Consider the following 18,761-nt stretch of genomic DNA (forward strand, 5'->3'; position numbering starts at 1 on the left):
AATCAAATTAAGTATAATGTATGACTGTTTGTTTATAAAAGCTAGAATTCATAACCTCAACTACAGGAGGGCCTTCAGAGTTATTTTAAACAAATCTGTACGTTTCCCTGTTTTACAGCTCTCAATGTCTCATACTTTTTTCACAGTAAGGTACTTAGGCCTATCTTAAGTTTTAACAACCAAGCCACTTTGTACTTCTTGCTGATCTGAATTTGTGCGTCTTCATTTTTAAATTTTACCTTCTGGAAGACAGTCAAATTACAGTTTTATGGCAGTTGTAGGATTTTTAACAATCAAATGTTAAATTCAAGAATGAGAATGATTGATGTTGCCAATCAAAGTTACTAAGAGGTGTGTTACAAAGTCACGTGTGCAGAGTTGAATCACAGGTCAGCCATGGCTTCATTGAATGCCAGATGTTCTTGAGGAGTTAAGTGCCCCACTCTTTGTATTCTTCTATGTAGTGTTTGGCAAGATTCCAAAAAAATTAGTGAAATAAATGGCTGGATAATCTGATTTGATGTTGAATAAAGGAAAAATATTGGCAATATCTTGGTGTTGGAGTAGTGCAGTTGGATTGTTTTTGCTACCTGATTTGATAGTTTTGGGCATCCCATCCGTCTCATTTGGAAGATGGTACTTCTGACCATTCTTGACACACTCAATATTGTGTTGAATTGTCAGATTGTATTATGAGCTGAATTCTCTGAAATGTGTTGTCAAGTTCAGACATCTGACTTAGGTGAGTGTTTCAACACTGAGATCAAATAGGGAATCCTTTAAAGTATTTTAAAATACCATTTCTTTTTATCTTGGATTGCTTCTAGAATGCCCCATGTTGACTTTGATTTGAGAACTTTGACTGTGGCTCGAATCGCTTTGCTTTCCCTAAATAGCATTGCAAAAGATAGGCCAAAGCATTTGGTACCAACATTAGATACCAGTCTTCAGCTGAAGCTGATTCAGTACATGATATCTAGAAAAGATCAAGATACTGGACCCTGGAAGATAGAGGCAACAGGCTTTGTCATCATTCTGGCCCTAAAGCTGAAGACTTATGCTCCTGATTGTATTCAATCTTTCCCATAACTCTATGACAATGGTATCTAACCAACAGTGTGGAAATTTACTATGTCATAGCCGCAAAAAGCAGAAGAATTCCAACCTGGCCAACTTCCTTCCCATCACGCTGCTCTTGATCATCGTCAGTGTCATCAACAGTGCTATCAAGTGGTAATTACTTTGAGCATTACTAGTTTGGTAATGCTCAAACTAGTTTGGTTTCTATCAGGGCAGTGTGGCACCTGACATCACTGCAGCCCTGATCCAAACATTGCGAAAATAATTAAATTCAGTTGAGGAAGTGAGAATGACTACTCTTGATGTCAAGGCAGCAAATAATTTTGTGCGGCATCAAGCACCCCTGATAAAACTGAGGTCATTTGGAATCAGTGCGGAACAACTGTCCACTGCTAGCGCAATGGCAGATAACTGGTTGTTGGTGAATCATCAGTCATAGGATGTCACTGTTGTAATCCCTTTGGGTGATATCTTAGCCTGAATAATTTCAACTGCTTCATCAATGACCTCCCATCAATAAATGCTGTCCAGCCAGTGATGTCCATGAATGAATAAAAAGGTCAGAAATGCCCACCACTTTTGTCTCTGAATGATGCGTAGCTTATTTCTGTTTACCCTGGAAAGAGAAGATATCTCAGGAATTTGAATAATGTGAAGCAAACTATCTTGCACTGCAACTTTACAGTAAACCCCCAACTCTACGAAGAAAGTGCTACTGTTGAATCTATTTGGCTTTTGAATCTATCATACAATTGAGTAATGTCATGAGTTTCAGTGCCAATGTGATGCAAGATATGTAGGTGTACGTCCCAACAACTGTATCAAGCAACACTTTTTTGGGCACCTTGCAGCAGAAAGCATGCCCATCTTGCTAATCCAGCCTATACTTGCAAGTCTCAGAATGATTAAATTCATCATTAGATGTGATTTATTTAATTTGGACTGTCCTAAGAATTGGACAATTTAAGATTATCAGTCAGGCTCTGTACATGCTATAAGCTACATGTATTAAGCACACAGGACACTAGTTTATTTAGGCAAAACATTTCAGACCTACTCTGCACCTTATTCATTGGGGAAGAAGTTTATTGAGATTACCAATCTTAGCTTGGCCAGGGATTTGGCATAGGAATGCAAACTGCTTGGTCTGAGAGTTGAGGTTGACTGTCGGTTGTTTCAAAGGGGCCCAACCATCTTCTCAAAATGGTGTTCCATTTTTCAAAACTGTTACTTGAATCCTAATTCTGACGGGTGAAAGTTGATAAGCTTCGACTTGTCTCCTTTTAGCAGTGTTGTGGTAGTGCAGATGTTCATTGATTTCACATTGTTAAGTACCATTTACGATGACTCTGACACTGAAGCAGTTCTTGTCCATTTGCAGCAAGACCTGGACAGCATTTAGGCTTGGGTTGATTAGTGACATATAATATTGCATGGCACTTGTGATATGAATGACCATTAATTCTTGTTGAATCTCTCCATGGAACTCTAAAGCATAATCATTGCAGAATCTCCCACTGTCAACATCTTAGTATTGCCATTGACCAAAATCTGAACTAGACCAGCCATAGAAATACTGCGGCTACAAGAACAGATCAGTGTGGCTAGGAATTTTGCTGGCAAGCCTGCCATGATCTACAAGATTCAAGTCAAGTATGTGCTGGAATAATACAACTCTAATAATACTCCAAAAACTCAATGCCACACAGGACAAAGCAGCCCACTTAATTGGCACCACACCTGAAACATGTCCTTGCCCCGACTGTACGAATTAGGAGCAGGACTAGGACACTTGGGGCACATGAGTCTGCTTTGCCATTCAGTAAAATCACAACTGATGCGCAGACTCCACATTTTTGCCTAAACCCAATAACTTTTCACCCTGTGTTTACAAGAATGTATTTACCTCGGCCTAAAAATATTTAAAGCCTCTACTTTCACCATTTGAAAGATGCACAAACCTCAGATTTTAAAAATTCCCTGCGTATTTGTCTTAAATGAACATCCCCTTATTTGAAACAGTGACTCCCAGTCTGGATTGGCCTGCAAGAGGAAGCATCCTTTCTGCTTGCACGCTGTCAAGATCCCTCAGGATCTTCTGTGTTTCAATCAAATCACCTCTTACATTTATAAATTCCATTGAATAGGGGCTTAACCTGCTCAAAGCTTACGAGGAAGATAAGAGCTTTGGTATAAAGGGCAACATGTTAGCCTGGATAGATGATTGGCTGGCTAGTGGAGAGCAGAGTATGCATGATTTGGTCCTTGTCTAACTGGCAGAATGTGTCTAATAGAATCCTGCAGGGCTCTGTGTTGGGACCTCAAATGTTTACAATTTACATCAATATCTTACATGAGAGGAGGAAAAACATAGTAGTGAAGACATCAAAGTAGATCGGAAATTATGTTGTGAGGAAGTCGTAGACGGAATAAGCGGACAATATTTGGCAGATGGAACGCAATGTGGGAAAATGTGATGTTGTTTACTTTAGTAAGAAGAATGAAAAGCCGAATATCATTTAGATAAAAAAGGATTGCAGAATTCTGAAGTGTGGAGGGATTATAGGTGTTTTGATGCATGAGTCAAAAAAAAATTAGAATGCAGGTAAAGTATGTAATCAAAAAGCTAATGGGATGGTATACGGTGCTACCAAGCAGCACCTGTTCAGCAATAACCTGCTGAGTGACACCTAGTTTGTGTTCCACCAAGGCCATTCAACTCCTGACCTCATTACAGCCTTGGTTCAAACATGGACAAAAGAGTTGAATTCCAGAGGTGAGTGGGAGTGACAGCCCTTGACATCATTTGATAGAGTGTGGATCAAGGAGCCCTAGCAAAACTGGAAACTATCCAGTAGTTGAGTCACACCTGACATACCTGAGATGGTTCAGGTTGTTGAAGGTCAATTATCTCTGCTCCAGGAAATCTCTGCAGGAGCTCCTCAGGATAATACCCTAAGCCCAACCATCAATGCTTCATCATAAGGTCAGAAGTGGGGATATTCTCAGATTTACACCATGTTCAGCACCATTCGTGACTCCTCCGATACTGATCAGTCTGTGTTCAAACACAACAAGATCTGGACAGTATCCAGATTTGGGCTGACAAGTGGCAAGTAACATTTTGTGCCACACAAATGCCAGCTGATGACCACCAATAAGAGACAATCTAACCACTGCCCCTTGACATTCAATGGTGTTACCATTGCTGAATCCCCCACTGTCAACATGCTGGGAAGTATAATTGACCAGAAACTCAACTAGACTCACCACAAGTCATTCATTATCTGACTTGGGAATATATCACCATTTCTTTACTGTCGCTGGGTCAGAATCCTGAATTCCCTCCCTAAGAGCACTGTGGGTCAACCCACAGCATGTGGATTGTAGTGGTTCAAGAAAGCAGCTCACCATCTCAAGGGCAACTAGGGATGGGCAATAAATGCTGGCCAGCCAGCTATGCCACATCCTACAAATAAATATTTTAAAAATATCTTTTACTTCAAGAAGAATGGAACATGTAAGTAAGCCAATGTGACACCTTTTTATTTAAGAACGCAAGGAGTCAAAAATCAGATAACTGTAAGCTAGTTGGGAAAATGTTGAGAATCTATTAGAAAGGAAACAGTAGCAGATCATTTGGAAGTACATAATATGATAAAGCAGAGTCAGGATGTGAAATCGTGCCTGACAAATATTGTATAATTCTTTTGAGGTAACAAGCAGAATAGATAAAGGAGAAGCAGTGGATGCAATACATTTAGATTTTGATGTTTGGTAAGATGCCATGTATTAGGCTACTTTATAAGGTAAGAGTCTATAGTGTTGGAGGTATTGTAGTCAATATATATGGTGGAATAACTAACTAAAAGGAGGCAGAGAAATAGGATAAGGGGGGCATTTTCAGGATGGTAACCTGTAATGGTGTGCCACAAGATCAGTACATATTATTTACAACATGTATTCATGACCTGGATAAGGAAAGTGAATCTATTGTAGCCAACTTTGCGGATGACAAAAATAGGTGGAAATGCATGTGGTGAGGACGATGTATGCAGATAGATATAGACAAGTTAAGTGAATGGCAGAAACTTGGCAGTTGGAGGTAAATGTGGGAAATGTGAAGTTATGCACCAAGGTAGGAATAATAGAAGAGCTGAATATTATTTAAAAGGAGTAAGACTGCAGAAAGCTGTATAATAGAGGGATTGGGGGGGAATCCTCCATGAATTAGATAAAGCTAGAATCTAACTTCAGTGGATGTTCACTTTATTTCAAAGGGAGTACAGTATAAAAATATAGAAGTTTAGCTAAAACTACAAAGACACTTGTCAAATGACGCTAAGACTATGAACAGTTTTGGTTTCCTTATCTACGGAAAGAAATACTGGTTTTGAGGCAGTTCTGACAAGACTCACGAGGCTGATATCAGATATGGAAAAGAAGTAGAGTAGGTTGGCCTATACTCATTTGTAAATAGAAGAATGATAGGTGATCTGATTGAAACATGCAGGATTCTTGAAGGAATTAATAGGGTAGATGCAGAAAGGTTGTTTCTCCCTTAAGGGAGAACCTAGGACCACAAGGCATAACCTCAGAATATGGCGTTGTACATTTAAGGATGAGGAGGAATTTGTTCTCTGTGGGGTTGTGAATCATTGGAATTGTTTACCATTGGAGCTGTTCAGGCTGATTAAGTATATTCAAGGCTGAGCTACAGTATTTTAATCCGTAAGGGAATCCAGAGTTATGGGGAAAAGTAGGAAAGTGGAGTGGATTATCAGGTCAGCCATGATTTCATTGAACGGCAGATCAAACTGGATAGGCTGAATGGCCGACTTCTCCCATGTTTTACGAACTTATGGTAAGAATGTAAGCTTCAGTTACACAGGGCATTGGTGAAACCGCATCTCAAATACTGTATGCAGTTTTGGTCGCCTCATTTAAGGAAAGATTTAAATGCAAAAAAGGTGGTTTACAAGGATAGGTTGGTTATGCTGAGCCTATTTCCATTGCTGTTTAGAAAAGTGAGGGGTGACTTGATACAAGTATATAAAATCTTGACAGGGTGGATGTGGAACGGATGTTTCCTCTTCTGGGGCAATCCAGAACAGGGAGCATTTAAAAAAAAAGTCATCCTAGAGCAGGGTAAAGGCTAGTAATACTGCAGTGAATAACTCCCCTCCTGACTCCCCAAAGCCTGTCCACATCTACAAGACACAAGTTGGGAGTGTGATGGAATATTGCCCACTTGTCTGGATGAGTGCAGCCCCAACAGCACTCAAGCTTTACACGATTCAGGACAAAGCAGCCTGCTTGATTGGCACCACATCCAAAAGTATCCGTTCCCTCCACCTCTGCTGCATTGCAGTGGTGTGCACGATCTGCAAGATGCACTGCAGAAAGGTCCTCAGACAGCGCCTTCCAAACCCATGACCACTTTCATCTGGAAGGGAAAGGGCAACAGATACATGGGAATGAACAGGGGGCATTTGGAAAAAAAAGTCATCCTTTGAAGACATGAGAATGTTTCCCTCTGAAGGTTGATAAATTTGGAACACTCTGAATCAGAAGGCTATGGATAAGGGGGTTATTGATATTTCTAATACCAACATGGATAGACTCTTTTTAGGCAGGGGAATCCAGGATTATTGGGGGTGGATGGAAATATGACATTCAAAACACCAACCAAAACAACCATGATCTATTGAATTGCAGAATGGCCAAGGGGGCCAAATGGTCTACTTTCCCTATTTTGTGTGCTTGCGTAACCTTTCCTCAGAAGACAGCCTACCCATTTCAGTATTAGCCTAATAAATCTTCGAAGTTGCTCCGATACATTTACGTTTTTAAATAAAGGAAAACAATATTGTACAGGATGCACTGCAACAAGTGACGAAGGTTCCTTTAACAACACTTTTCAAACCCATTACGTCTACCACATAGAAGGACAAAACTAGCAGGTGCATGGGATGATTACTACCTGCAAATTTCTCTTCAAGGCATGCGCACACTGCTGTAGTACTTGAATCAGTTCAACAAAAATGGCTCAATGCCATCTTATCAAGGGCAGTATGTGGATGGCTAACATATGCTGGCCTTGTCAGTGCTGCTCACTTCCCATGAGAAAATATAAACTATGCATGACATCAGTTTCTCCACATTTGATAATGGCATCCAATTGTATAGATTGTTTCCAGGGCAATTGTATGAGCAGCAATTCTCCAGTTAAATACTGGGAAAGATAAACTACTGCTTTTGTTCATGCTGTAAACTCTCAACTCTCTCTGTTCCAGCTACGGACTCTGTTCCTTTTCCTGACAATTTGAGTAAGTCAGCCTGTTTGCAAACTTGCCGTCAGAATTGAACCTGAAATGAGTTTCCAAACTTATTTTGGTAATGTATTTTCCCTGGAGTGTCGAAGGCTGAGGGGTGAAGTTATAGAGGTTTATGAAATCATGAGGGGCATAGATAGGGTAAATAGACAAGATCTTTTTCCTGGGGTAGGGGAGTCCAACACTAGAGGGCATGGATTGAAGGTGAGTGGGGTAAGATATAAAAAGGACCGGTGGCACAGTGGTTAGCACTGCTGCCTCGCAGCGCCAGAGACCCGGGTTCAATTCCCGACTCAGGCGACTGACTGTGTGGAGTTTGCACGTTCTCCCCGTGTCTGCGTGGGTTTCCTCCGGGGGCTCCGGTTTCCTCCCACAGTCCAAAGATGTGCAGGTTAGGTGAATTGGCCATGCTAAATTGCCCGTAGTGTTAGGTAAAGGGGTAAATGTAGGGGTATGGGTGGGTTACGCTTCGGCGGGTCGGTGTGGACTTGTTGGGCCGAAGGGCCTGTTTCCACACTGTAAGTAATCTAATCTAATCAGACCTAAGGGGCAACTTTTGCATGCAGAAGGTGGTGGACATATGGAATGACCTGCAAGAAGAAGTGGCAGAGGCTGGTATAATTACAACATTCTAAAGGCATCTGGATGGGTATGTGAGTAGCAAGGATTTAGAGGGATATGGGTCAAGTACTGGTAAATGGGATTAGATTAATTTAGGATATCTGGTCAGCATGGTCAAGTTGGACTGAGGGTCTGTTTCCATGCTGTACAGCTCTTATGACTGTATAACCTGTATAACTTCACCCTGCTTCTGCTCCTGAGACCCGTGTGCATGTCTTCATTACCTCTGCTTTGTTCTAATGTACTCCTGAATGGTCCTGTCATATTTGATATAAATTTGAGGTCATCCAAAGCTCTCTTCCTTGGGTCTTAATTTGGACAAAATCCCCGTTGCCTTGTTGTTCATGTCTTCCCAACCGAATTTGGCTCTTGATCAAGCATTATGTTTTATAATGCTTTTTAAAAAATTCCTTCATGTTCTTGCTCGCTCTGTTATCTCCTTCAGCCCACGTCCCTTGGTGAAATCTGGAGTCCTCTAATTCTGGACTCTTGTGCATCTCTGATTTTTGTAGCTGGTCCTCATTTGCCTAGATCCCAAGCTCTGGATTTGCCTCTTTGCACCTCTCTGCCTCTTTACTTTGCTCATTTTAATATTTCTTAAAACCTACTTATTTGACAGATGGCTACACTGGTAGCATCTCCTTGTATGGTAGGGTTTTTGAAGCACCTTGGAACATTTTATTACTTCAAGCATAATGTATTAATAAAATTTGTTCTTGTTGAGTGCCAGTTTAAAAACCTGGAAATTTGAAATGAGACCTGTCCGTTCCAAATTTAATGATGGGATGAGGGGCCCATCCACTTGCTTGGGTCCTTTTCATCTTTATTCAAGTCAGTTATTCAATGCCTTTAGTTGTGATTCTGTTTTTAATCACTGTTAGCTAATTCCCCTGAACTGTGTAAACCTGGCAGCTCTTATGACTGTAGAAGGAAGCAGTAGTTTCTGGTGCTTAGAGCATTTCTTTGGGGTGGAAATACCATGGCTGGAAATACCAGCCATCTGTCAAATAAGTAGGTTTTAAGAAATATTAAAATGAACAAAGTAAAGAGGCAGAGAGGTGCAAAGAGGCAAATCCAGAGCTTGGGGTCTAGGCAAATGAGGACCAGCTACAAAAATCAGAGATGCACAAGAGTCCAGAATTAGAGGACTCCAGATTTCACCAAGGGACGTGGGCTGGAGGAGATAACAGAGGGAGCTTCCATATCTTTCCTTTTCCTCAATGGAAATTAGCTGCTCCCATTCTTACCACAGTGGTTAATGGAATCTTTTGACCATTCCATTTCAACACTTCTTCTCTTGCCCCTTTTATTCTCTCCCAGAGCACTAGTCGTCATCTTTGTATTTGCCTTCCTCCATACCAGCCTCCATATTGAACAGTTGGCTGCCTGCAGGTGATGCTACTATCGAGTGCCTTTCCATTTTACAGTTTTGAGCTATATAGCTGATTTAATATTTTGATGCAATAAAAATTATAGTATCCTGATCACATTTCAATCTGAAACACACTTCCTTTGCATGGCAGCTTTTGATGCAAATGCAGGCGATGCAACTCCTGCCCTTTACCTCTTATTTTCCCACTTCCTAATCCATTTATTCGTAGTGAAACCTGTCCTATCAACATAGTACACTGTTTTGGCCACTCGTGACTCAGTCTCCTATGCATTGGAGAGACGAAATGCAGATGGGATCAATGCTTTGTGGTGGAATACTTCCATTAGTCTGCAAATAGTGATCCTGAGATCCTGGTTGCCTGCCATTTTAGTCTGTTTCTGATGAAAAGTTATCAACCTGAAATGTTAATTCCTCCTTTCTCCACAGATGTTGCCAACTCTGCCAAGAATTTGTAGTGTTTGCTGTCTCTATTTTAATTCTCTGCCCCACTTTAACTTTGGCTCCCTATACAGTTTCAGTAAAGTTGCATGTATGCCTGTGGGGCCATACCTCATCTTTTTAGTTAGATTCTTTTATAGCCTTCTGAACTAACATTGGATTCAATCATTTTAGATCATACCTCTCCCCATTTTCTTAGATTCACTTATCAATTCACTTAGTTCCTGTAGATCTGTCTTTATTTCTTGCTGGGGCCATTCCTTTCGCCCTATATGCCTCATTCTTGCTGCCATTTGATATTTTTTGTGCGTATTTCTAGTCTGTAGCAACCCCCGATGCACCTGCTGAAAACTATTACACATTTCATTTTTGAAGTTCTGATGATGTCATCAGCCTGAAACATTGACTTGATATTTCTCTCTTCAGATAGAGACTAGCCAAATTTGCTGACTATTTACAACATTTTCTGATTTATACCAGTGCAGTATTTTGCACTTATTTCTGTTGCAGTTAACCTGAGTTTACCCTTTTTTCTGAGAGTTTACTGAGTCCTCTCAAATCAAATTTACTTCCTGTGTCTTTAATTATTACCCTGATAGGCATATTTTCTTACCTTGCTCGCCTTACTGAAGCCAGGTATTCACCTAAGCCTGGACTTATACCAACTAGCAGCACTAACTGATTACTTAAGTTACAATGCAATCTTTACAAATAGACTAATTACCCTCTCGGCTACAACAAACTTCTTAACAGCCTGCCTCAATCTCTCTCTTTTGATTAGAGAAGGACGGAAGGATGGAAACACTATAATACAATGTGTGGGGCTTACTGTTCCTTGACACTGGGTTCTCCCTCACTCCGCTGATCAGTTGTGGTGACAGAGCCTACTTCTCCCAGAATTCATTGGAATTGTTTAAAAAGAAACAGGATTGAGTTTGTATGTTCTTTTGATTTTAGCAATTGATAATGTATCCTGAACTGGTGAGAGAGAAAGTCTCTTCTGTGTACTGAACATAAAAGTGTGAAGTAGGATAAAAGAATATTGGATATGTGCAAATCTAATGTGAGCTGACTACTGGGCTTGGGCTTATAGACAAAAAATATTTTTAAATTGACAGTTTTGGTCAGAGGACTCAGCCCATATGACAAGCAGTGTTATGCTGTAGTATTACAAAGAATTATATGGAATGTACAGCACATTAAAAAGTATCAGCTTTTTTCTCATGTAAGGTCTACGAAAGTTGAGGTGGAATAGAGGAAACTTGCCCTGTATGTGATTGACCAAGACATTGGATCATCTTATCTGCAAAGGTGATCAAAAGAGTTGGGGATTTGAGTTATGTAAACTACCTAAGAAGCTTTGTATTTTAGTTTTTAATGTTTATTGTCCGTGAAAACAAGTGGTTGTGACCGGAATGTTTAGCTGTAGAAAAATTACTATCCCCATCTATGCTTGTTTATTTCAGGGATGCTATTTTCAAATTGAAAATCTTAAAAGAAAATTCATTCTCGTAATGTGGCATTGGTGATGATGGAATGGCAAAACATATCCAGGTCAAGATTATGTTTATCTTAAAGGGGAATTTTGGTGGGGGGGGGGGGGGTTAGATGATGTACCCTGCTACTTTTGTTCTAGTTTTAGAATTTGTGTGTTTTAAGGGGCTGTGGTGCATCCTTGTAGATAATGTAGTGTAGATAGGAAATGTGGGTGGTAAAGAGTGTGGATGTTTACCCAGTGGATGGGGTCATAATCACAGTGATTATTTTTGTTTTGAGCTTCTTGGGCTACTTCCATTTCTAGCAAGTAGAGATTGTTATATTAATTTGGGCCTAGGGTAGTCTGGGCATGAGCCATTCCCTTCAGCTTTTTGTCTGCAGTAGTATCCATTAGATTAGATTACATTACAGTGTGGAAACAGGCCCTTCGGCCCAACAAGTCCACACCGACCCGCCGAAGCGAAACCCACCCATACCCCTACATTTACCCCTTACCTAACACTACGGGCAATTTAGCATGGCCAATTCACCTGACCCTGCACATCTTTTGGACTGTGGGAGGAAACCGGAGCACCCGGAGGAAACCCACGCAGACACGGGGAGAACGTGCAAACTCCACACAGTCAGTCGCCTGAGGCGGGAATTGAACCCGGGTCTCAAGCGCTGTGAGGCAGCAGTGCTAACCACTGTGCCACCGTGCCGCCCACAGACTTCATGTAACTGTTCATGTATTAGTTAGATGTTGGAGATAGTTATTTAGTTAGTTAATTATTGCCTGGAAGATTTGCACAGGTGTTGGTCACTACTTATATGACCAAGCCTGAATGTTGTCAGGAGCTTGTATTAAGCAAGTATGAACTGTTTTGTTGTGTGATATAATGTTGTCTGTTAGTAATCAACCTTTTGCCTTCCAATTTTATGGAGATATGGTTATTGAAGCACCTAAAGATGGTTGGGCCTGGAATACTGCCCTGAGGAAATCCTGCAGTGATCTTTTTTGGGATTGAAATAATTCATTAGAACTGTGTGTTCATTCAGATGGATGATTGTGATTTTGATGTACACTTGCGTCTGCTTTGATGTTGACACTGGGTGTCTGAAAATGTTCAATTTCTGATCACAAGCATTTTTACACTGAAATTGAAGCAAGATTTGTCACCAATGAGTGTGATACCTATCTTCTTTTCAAGTCGTCATCAAAACTGCTCAGTTCATTCCAGATTCAGTTGAAACTGGCATGGCACTGGAAGACCCCCCTCATTGCTTCATGTCAATCTTGCAATTGATGAAACTCTTCTATTAGATGTGATACAAAATTACCACCTATTGGGGAGAATTTAATATGATGAATGGAGATGGTAATAAATTGTGTGAGAATTTGTTTTCTGTTTTCGCAGTGATGACATGTTGACGTTTTTACTGAATATTATGAGATACAATAGTTGAAGGATAGTGAGAATAGTTTAAGCTGTTAGCCATTCTTTTCAGGGCTGGGATAACATTTTAAATTAGTTGTAAATTCTAAAACATTTAAGATGTATCAGTTATCAATTCTTCTTAATGTTCCTAATGTAGGGCAACCCAATTGAACAAATGGGTATGAAGAGACCTCAGCTATACGGGATGAACAACAATCCTTATTCACAGCAGCAGCATCAACAGCAGAGTGGACCTTACCCTGGGCAGTCATATGGACCTCCTACACCACAACGTTATCCAGTAACCATGCAGGGCAGAAATCCAAGTAACATGGGAGGAATGCAATACTTACAGCAACAGGTAAATGTAATACCATTTTCAGATTATTGTAGCTCTCTGTTGTAGCTAACAACTTGAAATCAGGTAAGTCATTTAATAATGGGAATGGAAAACATTGCTTGGTTGTGGTGATTTGTAGATTCTCTAAATTGTGGGGTGAGGTACACTGGAGACAGCAGAAAATAGCCAATGTATAATGGTAGTTAGATCAAGAGGCATAGATAACCAATACATTGTGAAATTTGAATGATTTAAAACACTCACTTAAATCTCTAGTGAGAAACTGCTGCCTTGTTTACCATGCTTCTGTCATTTCTAAAACCACCAATGCAGTGAGTTTGTAATGAACAAGGGGGTGGAAATGTTCCTTTTTTTTCTCTCATCAGAGGTGTCCTCTGTCTTCGTAGATGTAAACCATTACGTTGGTAAATGAAAGGATTCAAGAATACAGCAACTGCAAGTATCTAAATCAGAAATACTGTAAAGTGCAAGCAAGGAAGGAAGTAAAGAACTGAAGCTTGTTGCTTTATAATACTCCTATGAAAGGATTAGTATTTGCAAATAAACCAATCCAATTCTTAAGTATTAATTTAGTTATGATCAGTGGTTAGCACTGCTGCCTCACAGCGCCAGGTGCCTGGGTTTGATTCCAGCCTTGGACAAGTGTCTGTGTGGAGTTTGCACATTCTCCCCGTGTCTGTGTGGGTTTCCTCCAGGTGCTCTGGTTTCCTCCCAAAATCCAAAGATGTGCAAGTTAGGTGAATTGGTCATGCTAAATTGCTCACACAGTATCCAGGGATGTGTAAGGTTAGGTGCATTAGTTGGGGTCAATGTCAAGTAATGGGGTAGGCGAATGGGTCTTGGTGGGTTATTCTTCGGAGGGTCAGTGTGGACTTGTTGGGCCAATTGGCCTGTTTCCATACTGTAGGGATTCTATGATTCTTCAGTGTTCATTGTTTTAATTGAGGGAAACTGTTTGAAGAAACTATATTGGACTGTGAAGGTCAAAATTAATTGCTTAACAATCCAATTACTCTAGTATTCTAAGTGAACTTTGTATCTGTTCATAATTTTAAATTAATGCCCATAACAGACAGGAAGATTTTGATTCTTGCTTGAATGCAGTTCATAGAGTACTCAATGCCCTCAGTATATTGTCCAAATGGCTGTTCTTTAGCCCAGAATGTGTCCTGACTGGCAACTCAATTATGGGGTTATTTAGAGTCAAGAGTGGGGTGCTGGAAAAGTACAGTAGGATCTGTAGTATCTGAGGAGCAAGAAAATCGACGTTTCAGGCAAGAGCCCTTCATCGGGGTTATTTATCACTGCTTTCTGATGGGGACTTATCAGGTAATGATTAAAGTCTGGAAACTTTTTAACAACTTACCAAAGTTTTACTTGAGAACAATAATTGCATCTCCTAATGTCACATCATGTGAAGTCACATTGAATTGTACCTGACTCTTCTGGTGTCTGTGTCTCAACAACACATTTCTTTCACCAAATCAGGATTGTGAGTAGTTGAAAAATTAATGGGCACTTACAACCAAGCTGCCACAATTTCTCACTATAACAGCTTCCATATGATAATGTACCTAATCTTGTTTGCATTGCTGATCTGTGTCTAATGTACTGTGAGACAAAAGTGATAATTTTTGTATGGTGCTGTTTATGTTTCAAATGTTGAATGTGAAACATGAACAAATATATTAATACCTGATTTGCATTATGCATTTCAAACTACAATAACTGAACTGGAATGTTAATATAAACCTGAAGCTACGCTACTTAATAGGTTCCCCTAATCAAAAAGTTCTAATTTGGGGAAAATAAACTTTGATTAGTAATGGAAGTCTCTTGGTATGTGTGATGTTGATCACAGACTGTATTCCATGTTGCTGACAGCTCTGATGATAAATGAATGTAGCACGAAGTATCCGTATATATGAAATAGGGGGGGTTTATTTTTGTTAGAAAAGCAAGTGGTTGCTATTTTTAAGATATATTTTGCATAATCTGCATTTTTTTTTTCATTTTAATAATTCCCTTCAGTTTAACAATGCTGCAGTCTCTTGATGTTTGAATGTGGCAATGTTTATTCTAGAATAACTTAGTTTGAAAAGTAGTTACTTGACTCTGATGTCATATCTAGTGAAATATGAATACATATGAAATATTTAGGAATGCCAAATACTACCGCACTCTCAATGTTCATTGACTTGGATAATTCTGGGACTTGCTACTTTTTTATTTACTAATCTAAGATTTTATTAGTAGTATCTGGCTGATCAGCAGTGATTATTTATTTGATACATTTGGACCGCAGAACAAATCATGAACTATTAAATTCATAACCTAATGCCACAACGAAAAGAACCTTAAGGTTAAACTCAATAACTGATTATAACTTGCCGGCTGCGATTTCCTCGATTTTAAAATATAAGAATTATAATTTCTTAAAATATGATTGTGCTTGTAGAGTATCACTTATTTTCTGAAGGGGAGTTATAAATTGAACTTTTTGAGCTCTCTACCTTGCGTCCCACAAATATTCATGTATTGCCATGTTCCCGAAATGGCTGATCTCAGAAAATCTTATAACGGCTGAACATTCAGTGGTTTCATCACCTGAATGTTATTACCACTATGAGTAGCAAAATGTACAAACTTAGCTGAATGTGAACAGGTATAGGAAAATAAATCAAAATGTGTTTTTATAAACCTTGTTGACTGTAACAAATAGGTATTGTGGATGATGGCTTTGCAATTTAGTTAATGGTGTCTCAAGATTAAGATGATGTGAAGATGCATGCACATGGATACTTTAGCATGAAGCTGCAGATCCTTTTTCATCTGTGTAAATTACAGTAACGGTATTTTAACTTCCATTAGTTCATATGTTTGTATCGAAAGTGCTTGTTGTGACTTAAGAAAATAAACGTAGCAAATTAGCAGATAAAGTAAAATAGTGAAAAATTTGAACTAATCCATTTTGGCAGGAAGGATAGATCAGTTTACTATTTAAATGGAGAGATTTCAGAACTCAGTAATTCAGAAGGATCGGAGTGTTCTGGTAGATGAAATACAAAAGTTTGTTTTGTAGGTACAAGAAGTGACTATACATAGGAAGGAAATATAAAAGTAAGGAGATTTTACTGCAGTTGCACAAAGCATTAATAAGATTCTATCAGGAGTGTAGTTTATCTGGTTATAGAATCAGAATTTTACAGCGCAGAAACAAACCCTTCAGTCCAACTCGTCCACGCTGACCAGATATCATAAACCGAGCCAATCCCATTTGCCAGCATTTGGATCACATCCTCTAAACTCTTCCTATTCATGTACTCATGAGATGCTTTTTAAATGTTGTAATTATACCTGCCTCAACCACTTTTTCTGGCAGCTTGTTCCATACACGCATCACCCTGTGCAGGGATTTAAACCCTCAAATCCATGTGACATCCTTGTAAATCTTTTCTGAACCCTTCTCAAGTTTAATAACATCCTTCTTATAGTATAAGACCAGAATTGAATGCTGTATTCTAAAAGTGGCTGCACCAATGTCCTTTACAGCTGCAACATGACATCCCAACTCCAAACTCGAATGTTATGACCACCATGTCTACCTGCAACTCCATTTTCAAGAAACCATGCACTTGCACCCCTAGGTCTCTGGCAACACTCCCCAGGGCTGTATCATTAAATGTACGAGTCCTGTGTTGATTTACCATAACATTTAAGCGACTCTTGGATAGGCACATGGAAGATAGTACAATAAAAGGTATGTAGGTTAGTCTGATCTTAAATTTGGATAAAAGATTGGTACAACATCGAGGGCCGAAGGGCCTGTACCTGTACTATGTTCTATGTAAAATGCAGCACCTCGCATTTATCTAAATTAAACTCTATCTTCCACTCCTTGGTCCATCGGTCCATCTGATCAAGGTCCTATTGTACTTCACTGTCTATTACATCACCAATTTTGGTATCATCTGCAAACGTGGTAATCATTCCTCCTATATTCACATCCAAATCACTTATGTGAATGACAAAAAGCAGTGAATACACCACCAATTCTTGTGGCACACCCCTTGTCACAGGCCTCCAGTCCAATTAAACAACGCTTCACCACTACCCTCTCTCCTACCTTCAAGCTAATTTTATTTCCATTTGGCTCGCTACCCCTGGATTTTGTGATCTAATCTTGCGAACCAGTCTGCCATGTGGAACCTTGTTGAATGCCTTGCTGAAGTCCATATAGGCAATGTCTACTATTCTTGCCTTAATCAATCTTTATCACTTCTTCTTCAAACAATGCAATATAGTGACACACAATTTCCCATACAGAAAACAGTGTTGACTCCCTGGTTGTCCTTGTCTTTTGAAATGCGTATAAATCCTGTCCCTTGGAATCCCCTCCAACAACATGCCCACCGCTGTCAGGCTCACCTGTCTATAGTTCCCTGGCTTTTCCTTACCATCTATCTTCAATAATGGCACCACATTAACCACCCCATCTGTGTCTGTTGACGATGCAAATACAAGAGGCTTAGCAATCTCTTTCCTAGCTACCCACACCTGATCAGCTTCAGGGAATTTATGCATGTTTGTGTTTTAAGATGTCCAGAAATGTCCTCTTCTGTAATATGGACATTTGTCAAGATATGACTGTTTGTTTATTTCCCTAAATTCTCTAGCTTCTATATCCTTCTCCACAGTAAATACTGACAGACAATACTCGTTTAGTATCTTGTCAATCTCCTGTGGTTCCAAATGATAGATGGCCTTATTGATCTTTAAGGGGCCCTATTCTGTCTGTCTCTCTCTTTATTCTTTTGCCCTAATGTATTCGTAGAATCTCTTTAGATTCTCCTTTTGGACAAAGCTATGTTATCTTCCCTTTTTGCCCTCTTGATTTCTCTTTTTAAGAATACTCCTACTGCCCTTACACTTTTCTAGGGAGTCACTCGATCCTGGCTGTCTATATCTGATACGTTTTCTTGATCAGAGCATTCCCTGTGCCTGTCAGCCTTGCTCTTCGCACGGTCTCTGGAGTCTCATTTCTAAAGACCTCCCACTTTCCACCCATCCCTTTACCTGCGATAGCCTGTCCCAAACAACTAATGAAAGTTCTAACCTACTACTGTCTTACTTGGCCTTAGTTCAGTTTAGAACTTTTGTCTCTGTTTTTAAAAAAAAATAGAGGATATAATTGCACTGGAAGCAGTTCAGACAGTGTTCACTTGGGATGAAGGGCTTATTTTAACAAGAAGGCTTTACACAGATTGCAGTTCAGAAGAATGAAAGGTGATCTTATCAAATTCTGAAAATACTTGACACGGTGATTTGCTGAGAGCATGTTTCCCCGTGTAGGAGAGGTTATGACTAAGATATCCTGTGTCTCAAAAGCAAGACCTCTTATTTTTAAAGTGAAATGAGGAAATTTTTTTTTTAGTCATTTAGTCTGTGGAATTCTCCCCAGAAGTCAAAGCAGGCTTGATCAATGAAATTTTTCAATATTGAGTTAGATGTTTGATGTGCAAGGAAGTAGAGGGTTTTGGGGGAGAAGATAGCAAGGTGGAGTTGAAACTACAACTAGATGAGCCATGGTTTTATTAAAGGCAGAGTAGGTACAAAGG

At 39.7% G+C, this 18,761-nt stretch overlaps 1 protein-coding gene across 16 annotated transcripts in view; it reads left to right on the forward strand.

Moving 5' to 3' along the window:
• arid1b (AT-rich interaction domain 1B) overlaps positions 1–18,761 on the forward strand; it is a 620,676-nt gene that overhangs the window by 74,042 nt on the left and 527,873 nt on the right. For all 16 annotated transcript variants that reach the window (XM_087991455.1, XM_087991461.1, XM_087991456.1 and 13 more), the window contains exon 2: positions 12,940–13,143. In XM_087991455.1, the coding sequence (XP_087847581.1) occupies positions 12,940–13,143 (204 nt within the window). The remainder of the gene's footprint in view (positions 1–12,939; positions 13,144–18,761) is intronic.

The sequence above is a fragment of the Chiloscyllium plagiosum genome, unplaced genomic scaffold (genome assembly GCF_037043375.1).
Source record: "Chiloscyllium plagiosum isolate Xiang-an unplaced genomic scaffold, Cpla_swu_hap1 HiC_scaffold_10, whole genome shotgun sequence".
NCBI lineage: Eukaryota > Metazoa > Chordata > Chondrichthyes > Orectolobiformes > Hemiscylliidae > Chiloscyllium > Chiloscyllium plagiosum.